This window comes from Desmodus rotundus, chromosome 7 (assembly GCF_022682495.2).
Source record: "Desmodus rotundus isolate HL8 chromosome 7, HLdesRot8A.1, whole genome shotgun sequence".
In the NCBI taxonomy this organism is placed as follows: domain Eukaryota; kingdom Metazoa; phylum Chordata; class Mammalia; order Chiroptera; family Phyllostomidae; genus Desmodus; species Desmodus rotundus.
Window position 1 is genome coordinate 116430152 of NC_071393.1, and position 19721 is coordinate 116449872.

General features: G+C 42.3%; 2 protein-coding genes across 22 annotated transcripts in view; both read right to left on the reverse strand.

The window, feature by feature from the left end:
* MLH3 (mutL homolog 3) overlaps positions 1 to 7572 on the reverse strand; it is a 33568-nt gene extending 25996 nt beyond the window's left edge. For 15 of the 18 annotated variants that reach the window (XM_071222069.1, XM_071222068.1, XM_045201231.3 and 12 more), the window contains exons 1-2: positions 7529 to 7572; positions 2972 to 6242 (exon numbers count right to left, since the gene is read on the reverse strand). In XM_071222069.1, the coding sequence (XP_071078170.1) occupies positions 2972 to 6179 (3208 nt within the window). In that variant the 5' untranslated portion in view covers positions 6180 to 6242; positions 7529 to 7572. The other 3 variants (XM_045201241.3, XM_053927824.2, XM_071222063.1) reach the window with 3 other exon arrangements.
* Positions 7573 to 9189: 1617 nt separating this feature from the next.
* Positions 9190 to 19688, reverse strand: ACYP1 (acylphosphatase 1). 4 transcript variants are annotated; one of them, XM_045201929.2, is made up of 3 exons: positions 19595 to 19688; positions 14517 to 14614; positions 9190 to 9605 (listed from the first exon to the last, which is right to left on the reverse strand). In XM_045201929.2, exons 2-3 carry the CDS (start codon positions 14598 to 14600, stop codon positions 9390 to 9392), a joined length of 300 nt encoding a protein of 99 aa, XP_045057864.1. In that variant the 5' UTR covers positions 14601 to 14614; positions 19595 to 19688; the 3' UTR covers positions 9190 to 9389. The 4 variants fall into 4 exon arrangements, with proteins under 4 accessions (XP_045057864.1, XP_024423480.2, XP_024423482.1 ...); XM_024567712.3 differs by lacking the exon at positions 19595 to 19688 and adding an exon at positions 19306 to 19588; XM_024567714.4 differs by lacking the exon at positions 19595 to 19688 and adding an exon at positions 14955 to 15101.
* Between the last annotated feature and the right edge of the window lie 33 nt (positions 19689 to 19721).

Sequence of the window (19721 nt, forward strand, 5' to 3'; positions counted from 1 at the left end):
AGTTCGTTAAGGAAGTCACTCTGCTAACTTAGAAACCTCCATTAATGCTTAGTCCCATTATCCATCTGCACCGGGCAGAATACAGACTGAAAAATCTGTACCTGATTCCCAACAGGGGGTAATTTTGCATGGGGGACACACGGCAATATCTTGAGACACTTTTGGTTGTCACAGCTTGGGTGAGGGATGCTGCTGGCATCTTGCAGATAGAGGCCACGAATGCTGCTAACACCCTTCGATGTATCAGACAAACCCCACAGCAAAGAATCATTTTGTCCGAAGTGTCACAAGTGCCACAGTTGAGAGCCACTGAATTAAACACAGTGGTGCTACTGTCACCCTTCACTACTGAGCACAACCTTCACGGGTCCCCGATTTACGTCTCTTACCCCAATATGTGTATCTATAACAGCATTTACCTCATCATATCGTAATTATATTTAGAGGCTATCTTCTATCGCTTCTCAGCCCTAGGCTGAGATCAAGAGCAGACAGCTATCTGCCCCGATAGACTGTAAACTCTGGAAAGCAAAGCCAGTTAGCCCGCAATGTGGCAGGCCTAGCACTGTGTCAACAGCAATAAATGGATAGATACATGAATAATAAGTTCTCAATTTAAACTCCAAAGTCCGGTGAGATCCGGCCCGCACGTACCTTCCTCTCTGCAGGACGATCAGATTTGTGTTTTAGAAACAACGCTGAATTTGACAGTTTTTTGAACAGGGGCAAAACGTAATGAAACTATTGTTTCAAAAAGATAAATCCATTGGACAAAAATTGGAGAAGATTAAAACAGAGTGAGAAAAGCAAAGCAGGAGCGAAATAAGGCTGCAGAGTTAAAGGCACTTTAAAAAGGAAAACCGCCAGGGCCTGGGGACCTGACACAGCTCCTGAGAACTACCTTTCTGTGCCCTCTTTCTACACGGTTACATTTACCTCCTGACAGTTCATTTTACGCTGTTGTTAATCCTCGGCCAAGGATATGCTTCTTGATTTTAAAGAGAGGAAGAGGGAGAGGGAAGTAGGGTAGGGAGAGAGAGAGGGTGGGCGGAAGAGAGAGAGAGAGAAACAGAGATACAAAGAAACATCGATATGAGAGAGAAACATCAATCGGTTGCTTCCCTTACGTGGCCTGACTGGGGATTAAACCCACAACCCAGATATGTGCCCTGACGGGGGATTGAACCCACAACCTTTTTGATACATGGGACAATGCTCCAACCAACTGAGCCACCCGGCCGGAGGCATCTTATGTTTTTATGTATAGTTTAATAATGTCTTAATCTCCTGCTATACATCAGCCATTTCCAGAAAGGTAACATTTCATGTATGGAGGGTACTTAGGAGCCATCTTTTCATGGAACTTGTTTCTATATTCAAAATACTTTATTTTTCATCATGAAACTGAGTCAACATGACCCTCAAAACTCGCTAAATGCAGAAAGTTAGGTAGGTTGAAGGTTTTTGAAACATCTAGATGTATTTAACGGAAGCAGATGTGTAGCTGAGTTATGGCAGGCAACCGAGATTTTCCCCTTTGTTTAGCGACAGCCATCTCAGTTTAATGGAATCCAGTTACTTTTTATCACCGTATCAGAAGCAGCTGCATTTCAGGAAGAGGAGGCGCCAGTTCCTTAGATTTACCTCTGATAAGCATTCAGTATAAATCAGGACATAAAACTACACAGATTGACAAACTCATGTGTCTTTCGGAGCAAGCTGACAGTCTCAGGAGCACGATGAAAGACAAGGGTTTTCTCCTATTTAAGACTTTGAAATTTACTACAGTGATTATTTTTTTTATAAGGAAAGAAAACTGGAACCCACTGAAAAATAAAGATCTTATTTAATCTTAAATCAGAGCCTCCTTCCAGAGACATTAATCCTAAAGAGAAATTGTAAGTTAATTTGCAATTACATTCCAGTAATTTACATTCTTTGGCTGCATTCAAGACTTTTAATATGGGTGCACACTTAATGTTCATCCTCCTGGTACAAAACCAGGATTACAGCCTGTTGGAAATCAGTTTCACCATCTCCCAACATCTGGCTCTGAACACACAGCCAAAAAACGTCACTTTTAATGTTGATGCAGACCTGAGAACTCAGAGTCCTAGTCTAGCCTCGGCTGTAGCCTTGTGGAATGGTCTAAAAGCCACATTACCGTCTTCCTGAATAATAGCTACTTATACAATAAACAGATCAAGTGGATTAGCATATGCATTATAATAAAATACATTTGAAAAGTATAGCTATGAAGGCACGTATTTAACCGATATTCCAAAAAAATTATGGTCAAGTCCTATTTTCTAAAAAAAAAAAAACAAAAAATCAACATACTTTCAGTACTGTACTGAGGCTTAGATTTTCCTGGGAAACCTAGGGTGATTACAGGATCATTCTGGCTGTCTACCTGGGGGCTGCAGAGAGCAACTTCCCGAAAAATACTCATTGCAGGTAGGTCCCTTTAAATTTCTAGGAAAGTTATGTGTTTGGGAGCAAGGGGGAAGTGGGCTTGGGAAGCGGTGGATCTTCTCTACCATTAATTGTACCATTTCATTAAAAACTGCCTCGCCCTGGCCAGGTGGCTCAGTTGGTTGGAGCATCGTCAGTTCTCCAGAAAGGTTGCGGGCTGGATCCCCCGTCGGGGTGGGTATGGAAAGCATCGATTCATGTTTCTGTCTCACATCAATGTTTCTCTCTCTCTCTCTCTCTGAAATCAATTTTAAAAAGATCCTTGGGTGAGGATTAAAAAAATTAAAACTGTCTCACGTATATACACCCATAGACACACCTATGTATGTACACTTCCACTTTATAACAATTTTTCACTGTATTTCTAGATTTAAATAGTATTGGACCTAGAGAATCTTCATATATCATAAAACATTTTATAGTTAATCTTCAAAATGGTCTATCTGCTGAGGTCATCTTCAGAAGCATCTCCCGCCAGTGAACATCAGGCGCTTACCATTCTCGAGTACCACGTCCACTGCCAGAGTCGTCAGGTCCTTCGTACACGCAGCCCGGACGTCCTCAGTAGGAGCAATGAATGTGCTAAGTCCAGTTATTTTGTTGACATAAACCATTCTTCCAAGGGCTACATCAAAATGCTGCTGCCAATCCAAAGAACATGGGTTTGACTCTTCGTTTTCAGAGTGAGTTCTCGCTGTAGATTCCTCGCTCTGAACACAAGTTCCATTAGGGTTGGCTGTGGAATTGTCTATGGGATTCACTAACACTCCATTGGGAGAGTTAGGACTTCCCACCTGTTGTCCTGAAGCTATAAGGACATCCGGATCTTTATTATTAACTGCAGGATTATTACAGGGGAATACCAAATCTGCCTCTGATACCACAGGGTTCTCTGTTGTACTGTTATTAGAATATGTTTCACTATCTTTATTGAAGGAATTATTCTGTGTGACAGAGTCTGACATTGGGATAATGACATCCTCTCGTTTTTTAAGTTCATTTTTAAATAACATACAAGGATCCAGGGATAACCCATTGTACAAGTCACTGTCTTTCTTACTGGAATCTGATTGTGGAAGTTCAAGAAAATGACTCATCATCTCCACTGTTTGAGTTTCTCTTTCAGAACCTTTCATTCTGGATAATTTAGAGGCTAGTGATTCAGATGACTTCTCAACATCCAAAGGTTTTCCATTAAAATGAGATAGACCCTTTAGTGTTACAGAGCTTTCTCTGAAGCAAGGCATCTGTTGTTCCAGTCTGTCTTCACCCTCGGAGAGGAGCAAGTTTTCTGAATAAAGGATGTGACTTACTGGTTGACAACTACTATCTGAATCATTGTGTTTCATAGTAGTGACTTTACACATGTCCAGGTTGTCTAAGGGGTTTTTGTCTCTCTGGGGAATGCCAGCTTCAACCTGAGGACTGAGATTGGTAGTGATTTCAGAATTACTATTTTCCTCCACTTCAGTAGTCAGAGGATTTCTAACCTTCCCATACTGCCTCTTAAACTTTTCTAAAGATCCTAGTTGTGAATTTAAGCTTAGCTTCTTAGGGGCTATGGGTCTGGAGGAGCCAATTAACTCACCTTTTCTTTTACTACCATTACACCAAGAATACGCAGTTTTTGGTATAGGTTTGCTCTCTAGCCTATAACTTATATTTGTTCTGCACAATTTTTTGTTGGGCAGTTGAGCAAATTCTTTGCTTAAAGCACTGGTTAAATCTTTGATGTTTGGTGTCTCAGCTGAATGGTGTGCTCTATTTCCAAATGCTTCTTTGGCACTCACAGGACCAGGTTGGACACAATTTTGAAATAAATGTTCTGTTTCAGTTGGTTTAGTTCGCTCACTCTGTACCACATGAGTTATAAAGCCAGTGGAACCTAATTTAATTTGCCCATAACTAAAAGCATTTATTCTTCCACAATTACTAGGTTCTTTTTTTCTTTTCTCTTGCTCCCACTGAGCACCATGTACTCTCAGTGATGTTCTCTCAAAATGCAGAGGCTGGCATCCAATTTCAGTAGGACCTTTAAACATCTCTAGGTGATTCTCAATGCTCTTATTTTTCAGGATGTCGGCAGCCATGCCATTAACAGTAGTATCTACTTTCTGTATTTCTAGATCTTCTCCATCCTCTTCAAAGCGATCTAATGTCTGGAAAGGGCTTGCAAACATTTCTGAACCAGTTCCACGTGGATTTTCTGAAGAGTTAAGTTCCAAGCAAGATTTTTTACATTTCTCATTTCCTCCCGACTCTGATGCGTCAGCTCTCTCTTGTTCTAAGATGCTTGCTTCTGAGAAAAAGCTATCTTTGCCTGGTAAAGTTGACTCTGTCATTTCCCTATGACCTGGGCCGTCTGATCCATATGTATACAAAAATGAATCATCTGTCCTTTTTCTGATCGTTTCTGAATCCCCAGAATTCTGTGTGCTTATGTTTTCTACAGCTTTTCTTTTTACAGCTTTTGATTGCAAATTAAACATTTCATAGGAATCCAAAATATTATTACATGCTTCTTGGAAACTAACCTGCTCACACTTCTCATCAGGGGACACATGCTTCTGAAGAGTAGCACTGAGTAAACTAAAATCATTATCTTCACTAAATTCCTTAATGTCCTCACCTGATAACTCCACAAACAATTTTTCTTTCTCTAAAAACTTCTTCATTCCCTCCTGAATGCAAACCAAAACAGTATCCCAGTTCTGAAACTCAATCAAAGTTTTTGCTGGCTCTATGCATACATCATATTCACAGAATTGGCACTGCACGTTGATCACATATATCCCATAGAGTTCTGGGTTAGCCCGATGCCGAGGACTTGAATTCACTGGCCTACTGGCAGAGCCAGTTTTTGGCTTGCATATGATACTTTCTTTCCTTAATAAAAAGTCAATGAGTTTATGCAACTTCGTCCTTAAAATTAGCCTTTTGTTCACAAACAAAAACTGCATATTCTTATTGTAATGGGCTTCAGAGCTGATATAGCCACTAAGCTCAAAATCCTTGTATTTAAAATTTATTTCTCTTAACTTTTGGGACTTACCTAGTCCATGAATTTGACAAAATCGGGAACAGATGTCTTTGGTTTTAGGGAGTTGAAGAACCATGGAACCAGAAACATCATTTCTCAAAGAGAAAGAAATGGAAGGGTGCATGAGTGAGAGAGCTTCTACCCTTTGCCTAACCTTCTCAAACTCCAGTCTAGGGTCCATGCATTTCCTCCTTACGGGTAACTGATAAAACAGGTTATACACTGTTACTGTTGTCCCAGCACTTGGCCTACTCAAGTCAGCTTCACAAGCTTTCAGGGCTTTTCCATTCTGAAACAGTTTCACAAAAGTTTTCATTGTCCTGCTTTTCTTGGATGAAATTTCCACAGCACTGGCCATGTCTGCTATACTGGCCAAGGCCTCCCCTCGAAAACCATAAAACTTCGGGTTCTCCAAGTCCTGTAGAGAGTTGCATTTACTAGTAAAATAGCGAGTCCCCACCGTGTCTACGTCATCGCTCCCTATCCCCAATCCATTGTCTATCACTTGAACTTGTAAGGTTTCCACATTCACCCTCACAGCCACACATTTTGCTTCAGCATCAATACTGTTGAGGGCGAGCTCCTCGACACACTGGCCTAAGGAGCACACAGCCAAACCAGAACGCAGTTTGGCTTGTACTTCATCTGACAAGCGCTTGATCATGGCGGGTAGAAAGTGGGAGCAAATGCCAGGCCGAGGTTTCCTTCTCTGACTGCAAGGAATTGCCTGGGGGAGGAAAACAAGACACGTGTGCACATTATCAAAGCTTCAGAGTTAGCACAGCATTACCCATTTCTCTGAAGCACCAGGAAAAAACACCATCTGACGTAAATGAAATCTCTTATTAAACCATGTAAAGCAAAACCAAACAAATTATAGCTCTGATCACGCAGCTTGTGTTTGAGGCATCGAAAGCAGCACTGATAATTTCATAATTTTCACCGATTCCTTCTAAACTCCACATGCCCTAAAGTGAAATCATAGTCACATTTGAAGTTAATCCTTGAAGACAGTGTTTGAAATTCTAATCACTTCACCAAAAACAGATGCTTAAGTTCTGCTAAAAAACATTAGCTAGAAATTATTCACACAAAAAAAATCCACGCTAGTTTCGTAACATTTATATATTACACAATAGCCATGACTTTTACAACTCTTAATAAAGTATGAAGACACTGTAATACGGTGAAGGAATAGGAGGAAATAAAGTCGAATTATTGTATCAAGAAGAGATGGGAATTAAGAGATTATTATTAATAACTATTATCATTATGGTTAAGTGTAGTTACCTCAGGGGAAAAAGACAGAATGGGAAAGGATAAGGCAGGAAAATGTCTTTTCATTATAAGCCTTTCTCTGTCGTTTGATTTTTAAATCTTGTTCGTGTATTTACTTTGATAAAAAGTTTTCAGAAAGTTATTACTAATATCCTTTTACTTTTGGTCTTTACAATAGCCACAAACTGCCTTGGCAATAACAATGATGGTAAGGGGCTGTCTAACCTTGATTTTTAAGTTTTCTCCTAGGTGGGGAAAAAAAGAAAAAGAAACACTAAGATTATAGTGCAATTAAAGGTCCCCTCCCTTCTTCCGAAGCGGGAGAACAGCAGGGGCTAGACAGCTCGCTGGTGGTAGGGCCAGTTTTTCCAATCCCAGGAAAATCAAGAGAGCTATAATCGCAGACCTGGCGAGTTCTAAGAAATGACAAGGTAATAAGGCTTTGGGGGATGGGGCGGGCCCGCGGCCGCAGACCGCCCCCTCGCCCGCCCCGCCCCCCCGCCGCGCTCACACTCCGCCCCTGCCCCTCCCCTGACTCGCAACCTTAAACCCCGCACTCCCCGACGAGGGCTCGCGCCGTAAAGGCAGGCCGCGAGGCCTCCTGGGTGCCGAGAGCCGACCCGCAGCGGTCGCCACGACGCTGCTAGTGTTAGGAGAGCTCCCGGAATCCTCCTTTCGTCCCCTGCTTCCCCCTAAGTCACCTCAAATCCCGCTTTACCAACGCCAAATACCAACCGCCACGGACGCCAGCTGCGCGCTCCTTGGCTCGCGAGGCTCGTGCACGCGGGCGCTCAGAGCATGCGCTTCAGCGACTTGCCGAGAAGTCCCTGTCGTCCGTGACACCCCAAGGCGCACGCGCACTCGTTGGGTCCCAAGGTCTTTTCACACTTGTGCCTTGTATTCCCAATCCTTTACCCTTTTAGTATGGTGTGAAAAACTATTTCCAGCAATTTTTACTTTTGTTTTTTTGTTTCCTCTTTTTGTTTCTCCTTTGCACGTACCATTTAATTCAATAAATTATTTTATTTGCTTGTTGTCTTCTCTCACTACAATGTAAGCAGCAGAAAGGTATGAATTTTGTCTGTTTTGTTTACTGCTGTATCCCCGTGGCCAAGAACAGTGCCTGGCTTATGTTAGGCACTCAATGAATGAGTAAATCCAGAACCTTCTGTATTATCAAATTATATGTCGTTTAAGAGCTAGGAAGACTGAGAAACTATCTCCTCCACAGTCTCAATTTACAGATGAGGACGCCAAGACGCCCTCCACTGCTTTTTGGGGTGTCTTCCCAATACCACCGCAGCTTCTTTTCTAACAGAATGAGAATGGAACCCCAAGAACACTGAAAATAGGCGATATGGGGATCATTAACCAGTGCTTGTCTCATTTTCATTGAAACATTTTTAAAAATTGGAATTTGTGACAAATTTGTCAAACCCAGTAAGCATTTGATATATAAACCAAACCAATCAAGAGATCTCTGAAGCTAATGAAGCAAAATCCTGATTGTTGCTTGTATTAGTTTGCCACAATAAACCACCACCGAGTGGTTTAAACTACAGAAGTTTATTTTGTCACAGTTCCAGAGGCTAGAAGTCTGAGATCAAGGTGTAAGACATGGTTGATCTCTTCTGCAGATTCTCCCCTCGTCTCGCAGATGGCTTCCTACTCCCTGTCTTTAGGTGTTCTCTTCACTGTGCATGCACGTCAGGTCCCGAACCTCCTCTCCTTATGAGGACACTGGGGCACGCTGCATGAGGGCCCACACTAACGGCTTCATTTAACCTTAATCACCTCTTTAAAGGCGTATCTCCAAATCTAGTCACATTCTGAGGTACTGGGGATTAAGACTTTAATGTATGAATGGGGGGGTGCATAATTTAGCCCATAACATTGCTTTTTGTGAATTCCTTTCCCAGGGAAAAGGAATGACAGCAGACACTCAAGAAAACTAAAAGTAATTAGTCCAAAACATCATTCGAGCAGCTAACAAATTGAACTTGTGGCATTTGTTCTTTTTAGGTGTGCGCTTTCCTGAAGAAAACTTCATGGCAACCATTTAAAGAAGTGATTCAAAGTAACTAACTTTTTCTTTCAAACCTCTTTATTTTTAATTTCTTCTTCTTCTTCTTTTTTAGAGAGAGAGAGAGAGAGAGAGACGGGAAGGGAAAGAAAGAGAGGGAGGGATACTTCAATGTGAAAGAGAAGCATCGGTGGGTTGCCTCTCACACACGCAGGAATCAAACCAGAGACCTTTCTCCCTGCAGGGTGATGCCCAACCAACTGAGCGCCCTGGTCAGGGCCAGACTTCTTCACCTCAAAATTATCTTCCCACAGATGTTTACTGAGTAAACACCTCTTACTTTGCCCCAAATGAAGTTCACCCTACACAGATGGATCCGATGTGTTTTTATTAGAATTGTGTACAGTTATAATCCTTCCTTCCATCATATATATCATATACAGTAAACTGAAGTGTCTGACACTAAAATAACTTACTGAAAAATCCTAATATTGAACTCAGAATAATTCTATCTCTATTAACAATAAAAAACAAAACGACTGAGTTTCTCCTGGAAAATGTCAATTCAGGACATTATTTTATGATTTGGAAATCTGAGTAATCCAATTTTAAGATGACTTTCTCGTTGTTGAAGTTTGCTCTGTCGATGTGTGATTTGGGACTTCCTCTTGTTTCAAGCCATTCCTGCATATGACGCACTTTGGAGATGGGACCTTGCACTTGTCCTTGCACTGTGCCCTGGTCAGTGTTCTGGACCCATCCTACCAGTCCCAGCTTTTTACCCTCAGCCTAAGGGAAAAGAGGAAAAAAAAAAAAGAGAGAGAGAGAGAAATCCAGTGAGATTAAACAAAACAACACGAGACCATAATCTGTTGCCAGAATCTTGGCTTAGAATCAAGCCACTGAAACTAATCTGATATTGTCCAGAACAGTCAAAACAGAACTGGCAAGAAGAATCTCATTGCTGATTTTAATATAAAGTGTTGGCCACTTCATTTCCTTCTACCCTGTAAAACCCAGGCACCATTATGTAGTACTAATGACTTAAGACCAAATCAGATGCTTTCAAAATGATCCCCTAAGGCTACATGTTGTTAGAATACTGGGCTATATCTTGTACATCTTCCCTTCTCCTAATCAAGAATCTATTGGGTATATTAAATAGAAAAAGCATGAAGTTATCTGATCCTTCTTTGTCTTTAACCAGGGCCACACCTAAACAAATCCAGATGAATAAGGGTTCATTATATCTTTAAAGATCATTAGAAAGTATTTCACAATTCCCTGGGCAACTCATTCCATTCCTCTCCCTGTAGAGAAACTGTCTAACCCACTGTCTTTATGTTACATCCAAAGCCCACTTTCTGTCACTCTCCTAGAGAAGGAAAAAGCAACTGGTGATCAGCCTCTGAAAAACCAGTCTCATGAGATCACATAACTATTCGGTTTGCACTTTACTGTCTTTTCTTCTGCCTAAATAATCATGTCTTTAAAGTTGAGTAAGTTTATGAAGACCACCTAATCATTGTAGTTGCTCTTTTCTTAGCTTTTCCAGTGTTTTTTCCTTTAAGCCATTAAACTGTGGAATCACCAAACATTTGGAAACGTACCAAATGTTTTAGAGGTAATTTGGAAAGGTACCAATGTTTTAGAGGTAATTTCATTTTTGTAAAGTTTCCAAGTAGGGATATTATAAAAGTTCCTATTAAAGTAATCTATCTAAATAGAAGGGATTGGATTCCAAAAGAAAATGGAGTTTGTGTGATCACATGCCCAAATGCCAGAGTAGTGACCTGGTAATTGTGGGAAACCACTGGGCTTGGCCAAAGAAAATGCTATGCATGGCAAAACCATGTTTGACGAGGAACTGAAGTATCCATCAAATCATATGTTCAAAGCAAACACATAGTGCATAATGAACAAAAGAGACTGCAGTCAAATAACAATTTATGGGACACAGAGGAAATTAAGGAATGAAAAAAAATAGGAGGTACCTACAGTATGCATTAAATGCAGATGTCAGCATAATAAAATGCGGAGAATGGATTTTGAGGAAAACCCCACATCCAACTGACCTTGTATAACAACTGCACTCTTTTGCTTCAGATTAACGTAGGGGAGTTGGCTAGCCCTAATTCTCAGTTACCTTATATGGTAACCAGGCATAAGATGGATTGTGTTGAGTTTTGAGCATGAGGTTGTAACAGTCTAAGTCTTTAAATTGCGATGTGATTTATCTGACCTCCTGGAAGTGAATAAAACACTTCCAACGTTGGTGTTGAGAATGGGAATTTCCTACAGGTTTTATTTGTGTGCTCAATTCTGTTCCTACGTCTTAAGTGATGGCATAATGTTGCTGACTTGTTTTCAGTTTTGAGTATCTGTCTAAACAAGTAAACAGCATTTTTTTTGTTAAGAAAATCCCCAAAAGCTACTTCACCCTCATAACCTTATTTTGGGAACATTTTAAGAATATACTCACCAACTCCGTCCTCAATCTAAAAAGAAAGCCCCCCTCAAATCAATAACCCAGACTTCTACCTTAGGAAGCTAGAAAAATAAGAGCAAACCAAGCCCAAAAAAGCAGAAAAAAAGGAAATAATACAATTAGAGTACAGGTTAATAAAATAGAGACGAGAAAAAAACAAAGTCAATGAAACCAAAAGTTGGTTCTTTAAAACGATCAACAAACTTGCCCTGGCAGATGTGGCTCAGCTGGTTGGAGCAATGTCCCGTAAACCAAAAGGTCGCGGGTTCGATTCCTGGACAGGGCACAGCCTGGGTTGTAGGTTCAGTCCCCAGTTGGGGTGCATGCGAGAGGTGACCCACTGATGTTTCCCTCTCCTTTTCTCCTTCCCTTTCCCTCCCTCTAAAAATAAATAAATATACTCTTTAAAAAAAGTTTTATTATTCAACAATAAGAAATAATTCAACTAAAAATGGGCGAAGGATTTGAATAGACACTTCTTCAAAGAAGACACACAGTATCTTTTTTTCATGTGCCAATACGCACATGAAAAGACGTTCAACATCATTAGTCATCACAGGAAGGCAAACAGAGGCACATTGAGAATATATGCACGTGCTGGAATACTAGTCAGCCTTCAAAAGGCAATTAGGACACATGCCACAACATGGGTGGTCCCTGAGGGCATCAGGCTAGTAAAATAAGGCGGTCACAAAAGGACAAATTATGTATGAGTCCACTTATGTGAGGTACCTAGAGTAGTCAGATCCACAGACAGAAAGTAGAGCAGTGATTGCCAGGGGCCAGAGGTAACTAGGAGTTCTTGTTGGATGGGTACAGAGTTTCAGCCTTGCAAGATGAAGAGTTCTCTGGATGGATGGTGGTCACGGTAGCACGACGGTGTGAATGTACTTAAGGTCACTAAGTCACTAAACTGTGTACTAGAAATGGTTAAAATGGTAAATTATTCATTATGTATATTTTACCACATTTTTTTAAAAAGCATATTATATAGTTTACATATATTTGGAGATTTTCCAGTTATTTTTCTGTTATTGATTTGTAGTTTAGTTCCACTGTGGTCAGTGAATGTGCTTTATATGACTTCAATCCTTTTGCGTTCACTGACACCTCAGAACAAAACAAAACAAAACAAAACAGAAAAAAACCACAATGAGATAGCACTTCACACACACTAAGACGGCTCTAATAAAAGAGACAGATAATAACTGTTGGCAAGGATCTGGAGAATTGAAGTTTTTATACATCATTAGTGGGAATGTAAAATGATGCAGCTGCTTTGGAAAATAGTTCTGCCATTCTTCAAAACATTATACATAGAATTATTATGTGTCCCAGCAAGCTACTCCTTGGTATATATACCCAAGGGAACTGAAAATAATGTTTGCATAAAAACAAGTACATGAATGTTTACAGATCATTATTCATAATAGCCAAAAAATTGAAAACAACCTAAATGCCAATCAATTAATGAAGGGATATATAAAATGTAGTAACCCATACATGGAATATTATTCAGCCATAAAAAGGAATTAAGTACTGATATGCGACAATATGAATGAACCTTGAAATAATTATGGTAAGTAAAAGAAACCAAACACAAAAGACCACATATTGTTATGATTCCACTGACATTAAATGTCCAGAATAGACAAATCAATAGAGGCAGAAGTGAGGTTAGTGACTGCCAGGGCCTGGAGGGATAAGAGGTGAGTGTGATGGGTATGTGGTTTCTTATGGGGGTGATGACATGTTCAGGAATTAATGTACAACTTTGAGGATGTACTAAACCCCACTGAATTATACACTTTAAAAGGGTGAGTTTTATGGGATGCAAATTATACTCCAATTTCAGTTCCTTCAAGGATTCTCATCACTCATTCTAGGAGTGATGGAATTTAATTAAGAGGCCAGGTGATATCAACATGCAGACTGGAGCAAAACAAAACAAGTGTTAAAACATACATTTAAGTGATTATAAGTAGTAAAGAATAAGCGACAAGTCTAATTAAGGGGGGGAAAGATGGCATTTTCCTTGAAGTTTTCCAGATCAATATTTGTTTTTCTGTATTCTTTTACTGTCTCTAAACTGGGGCAGGGCATGGGAAGGGGCAATCCTTTGACCTCAACGACTTTCATTAATCTTTGAAGCTGACACTTCCATTTACTGTATCACAGAAACTTACCCTGCATAAATGGTAGCAAAGCGAACTGGAACATAGCTCTTTTGCTGTGATTTTCAACAATTCTTTTTTTAACCATTATATGAGTGTGAAACATCTTATATGAGTGTAATTGGAAAGGTAATTGGTAAAATTGGCAGGTAATTGGAAAAAGAGGCAGCAACATTTAACATTCATATTTCAAAGACTCAGGTTGAATTTTAAGTACTACAGTCCCAGGAATGTGACCCTTGGAAAGTTCTGCGGTCTGAACTCATTATCATTGGGGTTGGAGACACACTGGGCAGGCACCAGCCTGACACAGCCCGCCCTCCCCGCCCCCGAAGACAGAAGGGAGATGGAGATTGCGTTTCCACGTGCATGCTAAGGGGAGATTAATGGCACTGAGGCAGAGTAGCAGCTGTCAGTAGTTTGTTCATCCTCTCGATTACTCCGTAATACTCCAGTAAGGATACCAGATTCCGTGTTCAGTGTTACTATCACTTATCCTGGAATGGATTAAGTATTTTCATTAACAGAGCTTCAGCTGGAAATGGCAATTCTTCTTTCAATGCCTAAATGAGTAGAAATGAATTACGTGGGGGACGGGGAACGTGAAAGAGGTCTGAAGAAAATGCAGCGGCCACGGAAGACGCTATTACACAAATTACATAAATGTCATGAGTTCATCTAAATGCCATCCCCTTGGTCAACTTTAGCTTTCCTACAAGAATTGCGGTTGGTTTAATGATGCCACAAGAGGGGGAACCGGGGAAGACCTCTAATGCCCTTCGGAGGAGAGAAGCTCATTAGTATGTGTCTAGGTACTCAAGTACCACTGTTAAGGGGAAAAAATTTTAAAAGCAGGTGAGCCTTCCATGTGCATTGTATTTTGCCTGTTGCAAAGCATTTTCATCCCACCGCTCTGCAAACCACCTTTGGCATGCAGCTACTAAGCAGCCAGCTTCTCCTCCTGCACCTGGTCGAGACAGACCCCTCGTTTCCGCGCGCACAACCTCCGCACGCCCCAAAAGCCCGCAGGCCACGTACCTGGGTGTACTTGCGGAAGAACACCCCTTGCACCTTCCCGAAAATCTCATAATCCACTGATATCAGGGTGTCCCCTTCTGCCATGCTCCTGCTCAAATCTGTCGGAAACCGGGAGAACAGAAAAATAGGACTCACTATCCTATTCCAGGACCCCCTCCTGCTGCAGGAAGGGCCGCACCCACACTTCCCACCTCTCCCTGACCTGCAGGTCCCGGAACCTCAGAGTACGTAAGCAGTTACGCGTCAGCGCACGTGTGCGAAGTAACAAAGACACGTGGGCAAGGGGACATCGGGTCAAAATCGCCCACAGAGGCCTCCGTGCGGACAGTTACCTTTTTCTCCAGTGACCTTTCCACACCGGTCCCGCTCCCTCTCCATCCCTTCCTTCTTCCCACGGACCTCGCTTCCACATGCCCACCAGAATCCCCTTTTACTAACATTTAAGGATAATCGAACTGATGGGCACGCCCGGTCCTGGTCCCAGGATCACCCTCCCGGTTCTTCTCTGCAGAGGACTGGAAATCGCCGGTTACCACCGCGGCGCGGGTTCCCCGAGGCGCTAAGCGCCACGTCCGGAAGCTCAGAGAGCAGCTGCTCCTTCGCTGTCTCGCATGCCTATCACATCCTCCAACCAATCAGGAACAGCGCGCTCGTCCCAGAGCCCGCCCACCGGGTGGGATTTCGGGACCGCTGTCTGGGATTGCTCGAGAGCCTACCGTTGGGGATCTGTCCAGGGTGTCAGCTCGGGCTGGACAGCCCTAGTCCTTACCCCTTCTCTATCACTTAGCGCGTCCCTTTTCTCATTTGCTCGTGGGAAGAAGGGCATGGCGAAGAAACACTTGAGATAAATTCAGTCATTCAATAAATATTTACTGAGAGTCTTCTTTGTGTCAGGCACAGTTCTAGGTAGTTGACATATCAATATATTAGTGAACAAAAAGGCTTCCTGGGGGAGCTTAAATTCTGGAGATGGGAGGCAGACAATTATTTTATAGAGAAATTGAATAGGACACATGCAAACTTTCTTCCCTGACTTTTTCTTTCAGTTCTCAAATTTTAAGTCGTGCCTAAGTCTGGAACTGGGAGCAGCGGAGATACATGTATTAGAGGTCCTAGTGGTGATTGTTTCTCCTTCTGTGCTACTAGGAGCTGCCCGCCAGAGTCCACCTTTGGACTGCTTGTATACATTTCACCCCTTCAAACATAAGACGCCTTCGTGAATATGAGACGTTGGCAGACTTGGCAAGGGGAGATGGCTTTGCAATGAAAGCCATGGTGATTAATCATTTCACTAGTTCCCCACTACAAAGTGAGGCTCTGGATCGTGGAGAATCATAGAACCTTAGTGCCAGCATGGGGGTGGGGATCTGGATTGCTTGCTATGTTTGGCAATATTTGGAAATAATGCTAAACAGGGTACATGGCTGATGTTCTTTCTGTCTCTAAAATTCACTTAAAAACTACTTTCTCTATAGAACTAAAAACCCATTGAGTGTCTACTATGTGTGGACATTATAGGATATATAAAAATGAATGATATATAATCTTTGTCCTCAAACAGTTTTAAATGTAGTGCAAGGAATATACCTGCAAATGACGACAATATAAAGCACAACATACTAGTTCAATTCCGTGAACATTCATTGAGAGTTCATCATGAGCCAGCCCTGTGTTATAACCAGAACAGAAAATATCACAAGAGCACAGAGGAGCAAAGAGATCCATTCTGAGTGGGAATACTGGGAAAACATTCTTGGAGGAAACAGCCTATTATTCAACCACAACCAGTAAGTGATGGAGCTGGGATTTAGTTCCAAGCAGTCCAAGCACAGAGCCCCCTCCCATAAATGCTATGCTTTACCACCTCCCAGTCTGTGGACCTGGGGATAAGGCAGTACCACTGAGGTAAGAAAGCGCAAGTACTCAGATGTGGCTAGACCAGGGATTCTCAATCCTGGCTGCACAGTGGGGGAGCTTTTAAAAAGGCTGATACCCAGGTCTCATCCCCCAAAGTTGCTTTTCAGATAATATTGAAATCCACAGCTAGGGTTGAAATCCACTGGACTAGACTCTGGGGAGGAAGGGCTTCAAAGGTAGCCTAGAGGTTGAAATACCAGGTTAAAATTACACATCTCCACTTTATTCTATAGGTGAAGTAGAAGCCACTGGGTAGGAGAATGACAGGATCAGGCATATGTAGGATAATTACTCTGGCAGCAGCGTGAAGGATGGGCTTGGACAGCAGATGTTGAAGACAAGAATAGCAGTCAGGACAGGGATGCATGCCGTCCCAACAAGAAGCGAGGAAGAACTCGCCTAGACTTGGAAAGGAAGAGTCACATATGAGACTTTGCAAAGTAAATTCATCAAGAGCCTGCCAACCAGTTAGAGGGAAGGGGTGACAAAGAAGGCGGAACAGAAGGTGACTGATGCTTTCAGCAAGGGAGGGACTACTGGAGAAGTGGATTGGGAGAACGGGGACATGATTCTGAGTTTGCTTTCCGTCATACTGAGTTTGAGGTTCCTGAGGAACGAAATGGGAAGTTGGAAATTTGAGTCTGTAATTGACAGAGAGATAAGCCAGACATCGTTTAAACACAGGTGACACCTGAAATTTCAGCATTTTGTTGAGACCATCAAGGAAGAGAATGTCTGGACCTGCACATACATGAGAAATAAGAGGGCTCAGGAGAAAAACTTGGGGTGGGGGCAGGTGAAGAAAAGACAAATGACAGAGGCCTGGAAGAAGACAGGGCGAGGACATGAAAGAAGAAACCACGAAGGCGGAGGAACAAGGGGGAAGACAGTTCCAGGGAGTGAAAAATCAATAATATCAACTAAGTAAGTCGAAGAGGCAGCAGCTTTTGTCTTTGGTCATTGGAAGGTCACCAGTAGCCTGGCAGTTACGTAAAGTGAAAAGAGTGGAAGCCCACCACAGTGCACTGGACAGGGAGGAGGAGTTGAGGAAGTGGGGGCAACAAATGTGAAGTTTTCTACCAAGAATTCTTTTGGAGAAGAAGAGTAATGAATGGGACCCTAAGATAAGAGGCGGCAGGTCAAGGGAAATAGGGTTTGTTTTGTAGGGAAAATAAAGCAAATAGGAGTGGGCAAAGTAGGTTTGAAACCGGAAAAGCCGGTGTTCATGCTGCCAGTCCCCTACCAGACCCAATAAGCACAGGCAGGGATTGAATCTTCCCCGGCAGTTTATTCAGGTGGTCGGAGATCTGAGAAGACGGAGGTTTGTACCCTAACAGACTGTCTTCAATTCCATTTTAAACCGACCCTTTTTATAAGGAGAAAAGTGTAGCTAAGGGAGTTGGAATTCAGGGAAAAAGTTAATCAGATAAAAAGCTGCAGCATTCTTTCATCGGTGCCCTGGGCAGTGGGCATCTCACCCTGGAGCACAATGAATCAGATTCCATCCTGATTGCTTGAGTCCTCATGAGGCACAAAGGTGCAACAGCTTATGGTCTCCTGGAGTCAGGGTGGCTCATACCTTCAGTTCCTGAATCAACAGCTTTTTATGTGCATTGATTACTAACCTCATTAGCTATTACCTGAAACTAAAAATTTTCCAACATTTGAGTCCCCCATCAGCTTTACAGTTGTAATGCAAATAAATAATACAACAATTAATAAATAACACAGGAATAAACTCTGTTTTGCATACTCACAACTGTAAACTTACTTTTGTCCACCCCTGTATTTTAAAACCAAAGAGAAGGGATATGTGGATAGATACAAATTGAAGGTAACAAGGTGGAGTCCATTCCTGAAGGGGACTAATCCAAGAGAACTCATGAAAAGGGAAAGATCCTTCTTCCTTGAAAACAAGAAGGAAGGACCCTGGCTGGTGTGGATCAGTTGGTTGAGTGTCATCTTCTAAACCAAAAGGTGGCAGGTTAAATTCCGGGTCAGGGCATGTACCCAGATTGCAAGTTCGACCCACCCTTCGGTGCGCCAGAGGAGGTGGTCCATTGATGTTTCTCTCTCACATCAGCGTTTCCCTCTCTCTCCCTCTCTTTCAACAAACAAACAATGAAAAAAATGTCCTCGGGTGAGGATTAAATAAATACATAAATTAATTAATTTAAAAAAAAAAAAGAAGAAGAAGAAAGGAAGTCGAGATGGAGGGAGGCATCCTAGGAAATTCTGCCAGACTGGAAGAGAGGTACCGGAGTTGATGACAGGCAGGCGGTTGCTGAAGAAATTGGAACCTTAAGAGTGGGAAATGTCTGGAACTGCCAAAATGTTAGAGAAGGCAGAAGAGAGTCAACTAGGAAAGAAAACAAGGAGTTTAAAAAAATGCTCTGGAGGACTCACCAAGGATTTCTTTACAATATGTAAAAGCTGTAATATGAGATGTTAAAGTATTAACACCGACTACTGCTGTCTATATTATTTTCCATATGCATGAATCTTTTAAGTAGTGACAAGGAAAATAACCAATTGCTTGTTCCAAACAGCTTACACAAATGAACGGAAGCATGAGGGAAATAACCTCTCCTGATGTTAACAAGTCATAGAATATCATTTAGTGTCGAAACCAGGTTATACTGATTATTTTCCGTCTGATAGTTAACTTTATTATCATTACATTTGGTTGAATCATTCTTGGGCCCTAAGAGACAGACAGAGTAACCACGTGAGAATAAAACACTAAATCAAAATAATTAGATTGGCTACAAAACTACCCCAGAAAGACACTGCGTAGCAAAACCTAGCCGAGTTGTTAGAATCTGACCGCAAAACCATTGGCGAGGAAAAGCATGGAGAGATACAGCCATACCTGGGGGCCGTACCAAGCTGCCAAGAAAGGCTATCAGCAGGCCCACTCCCGCTAGGTGGGCGGACCTCGGAGTCCTGCGGCGCAATGACTCGAGGGCACAGCTATGGGGCCCCTTTCTCTGCGGGAGAAGGGCATGCCCCAGGGCTCGGGTCATCGTACTCAGAAAAACACAAGTTCTTTGATGGAGCCCGAGAAAAGCCTTCCCATCCCCTCCTCCTTTCCGCAAGGGCAAGGTTGGACGGAGCTGCAACGTTGGTGGGATTCCGGGTCAAGGGACACTTAGGCTGACCTCAGCCCCTGCCCGGCCGCTCCGTTTCGCGTTAGGACTGCGCCTGTGCGTGATTCCCCTGGACCCGCCGCGGACATTCGCGGCGACAGGCGGGGCTGGGCGCGCATGCGCTCCCGTCTCCAGGCAA

What these genes read in the sequence shown, in the direction of transcription:
- ACYP1 (XM_024567712.3), bottom strand. Translation starts at nt 19,459, where the DNA reads ATGACCCGAGCCCTGGGGCATGCCCTTCTCCCGCAGAGAAAGGGGCCC. An exon ending in CAGCTTGGTACGGCCCCCAG is followed by an intron (nt 14,615 to 19,305) that starts GTATGGCTGTAT and finishes GGTTTCCGACAG; the next exon opens with ATTTGAGCAGGAGCATGGCA. An exon ending in TCTTCCGCAAGTACACCCAG is followed by an intron (nt 9,606 to 14,516) that starts GTACGTGGCCTG and finishes CTTTTCCCTTAG; the next exon opens with GCTGAGGGTAAAAAGCTGGG.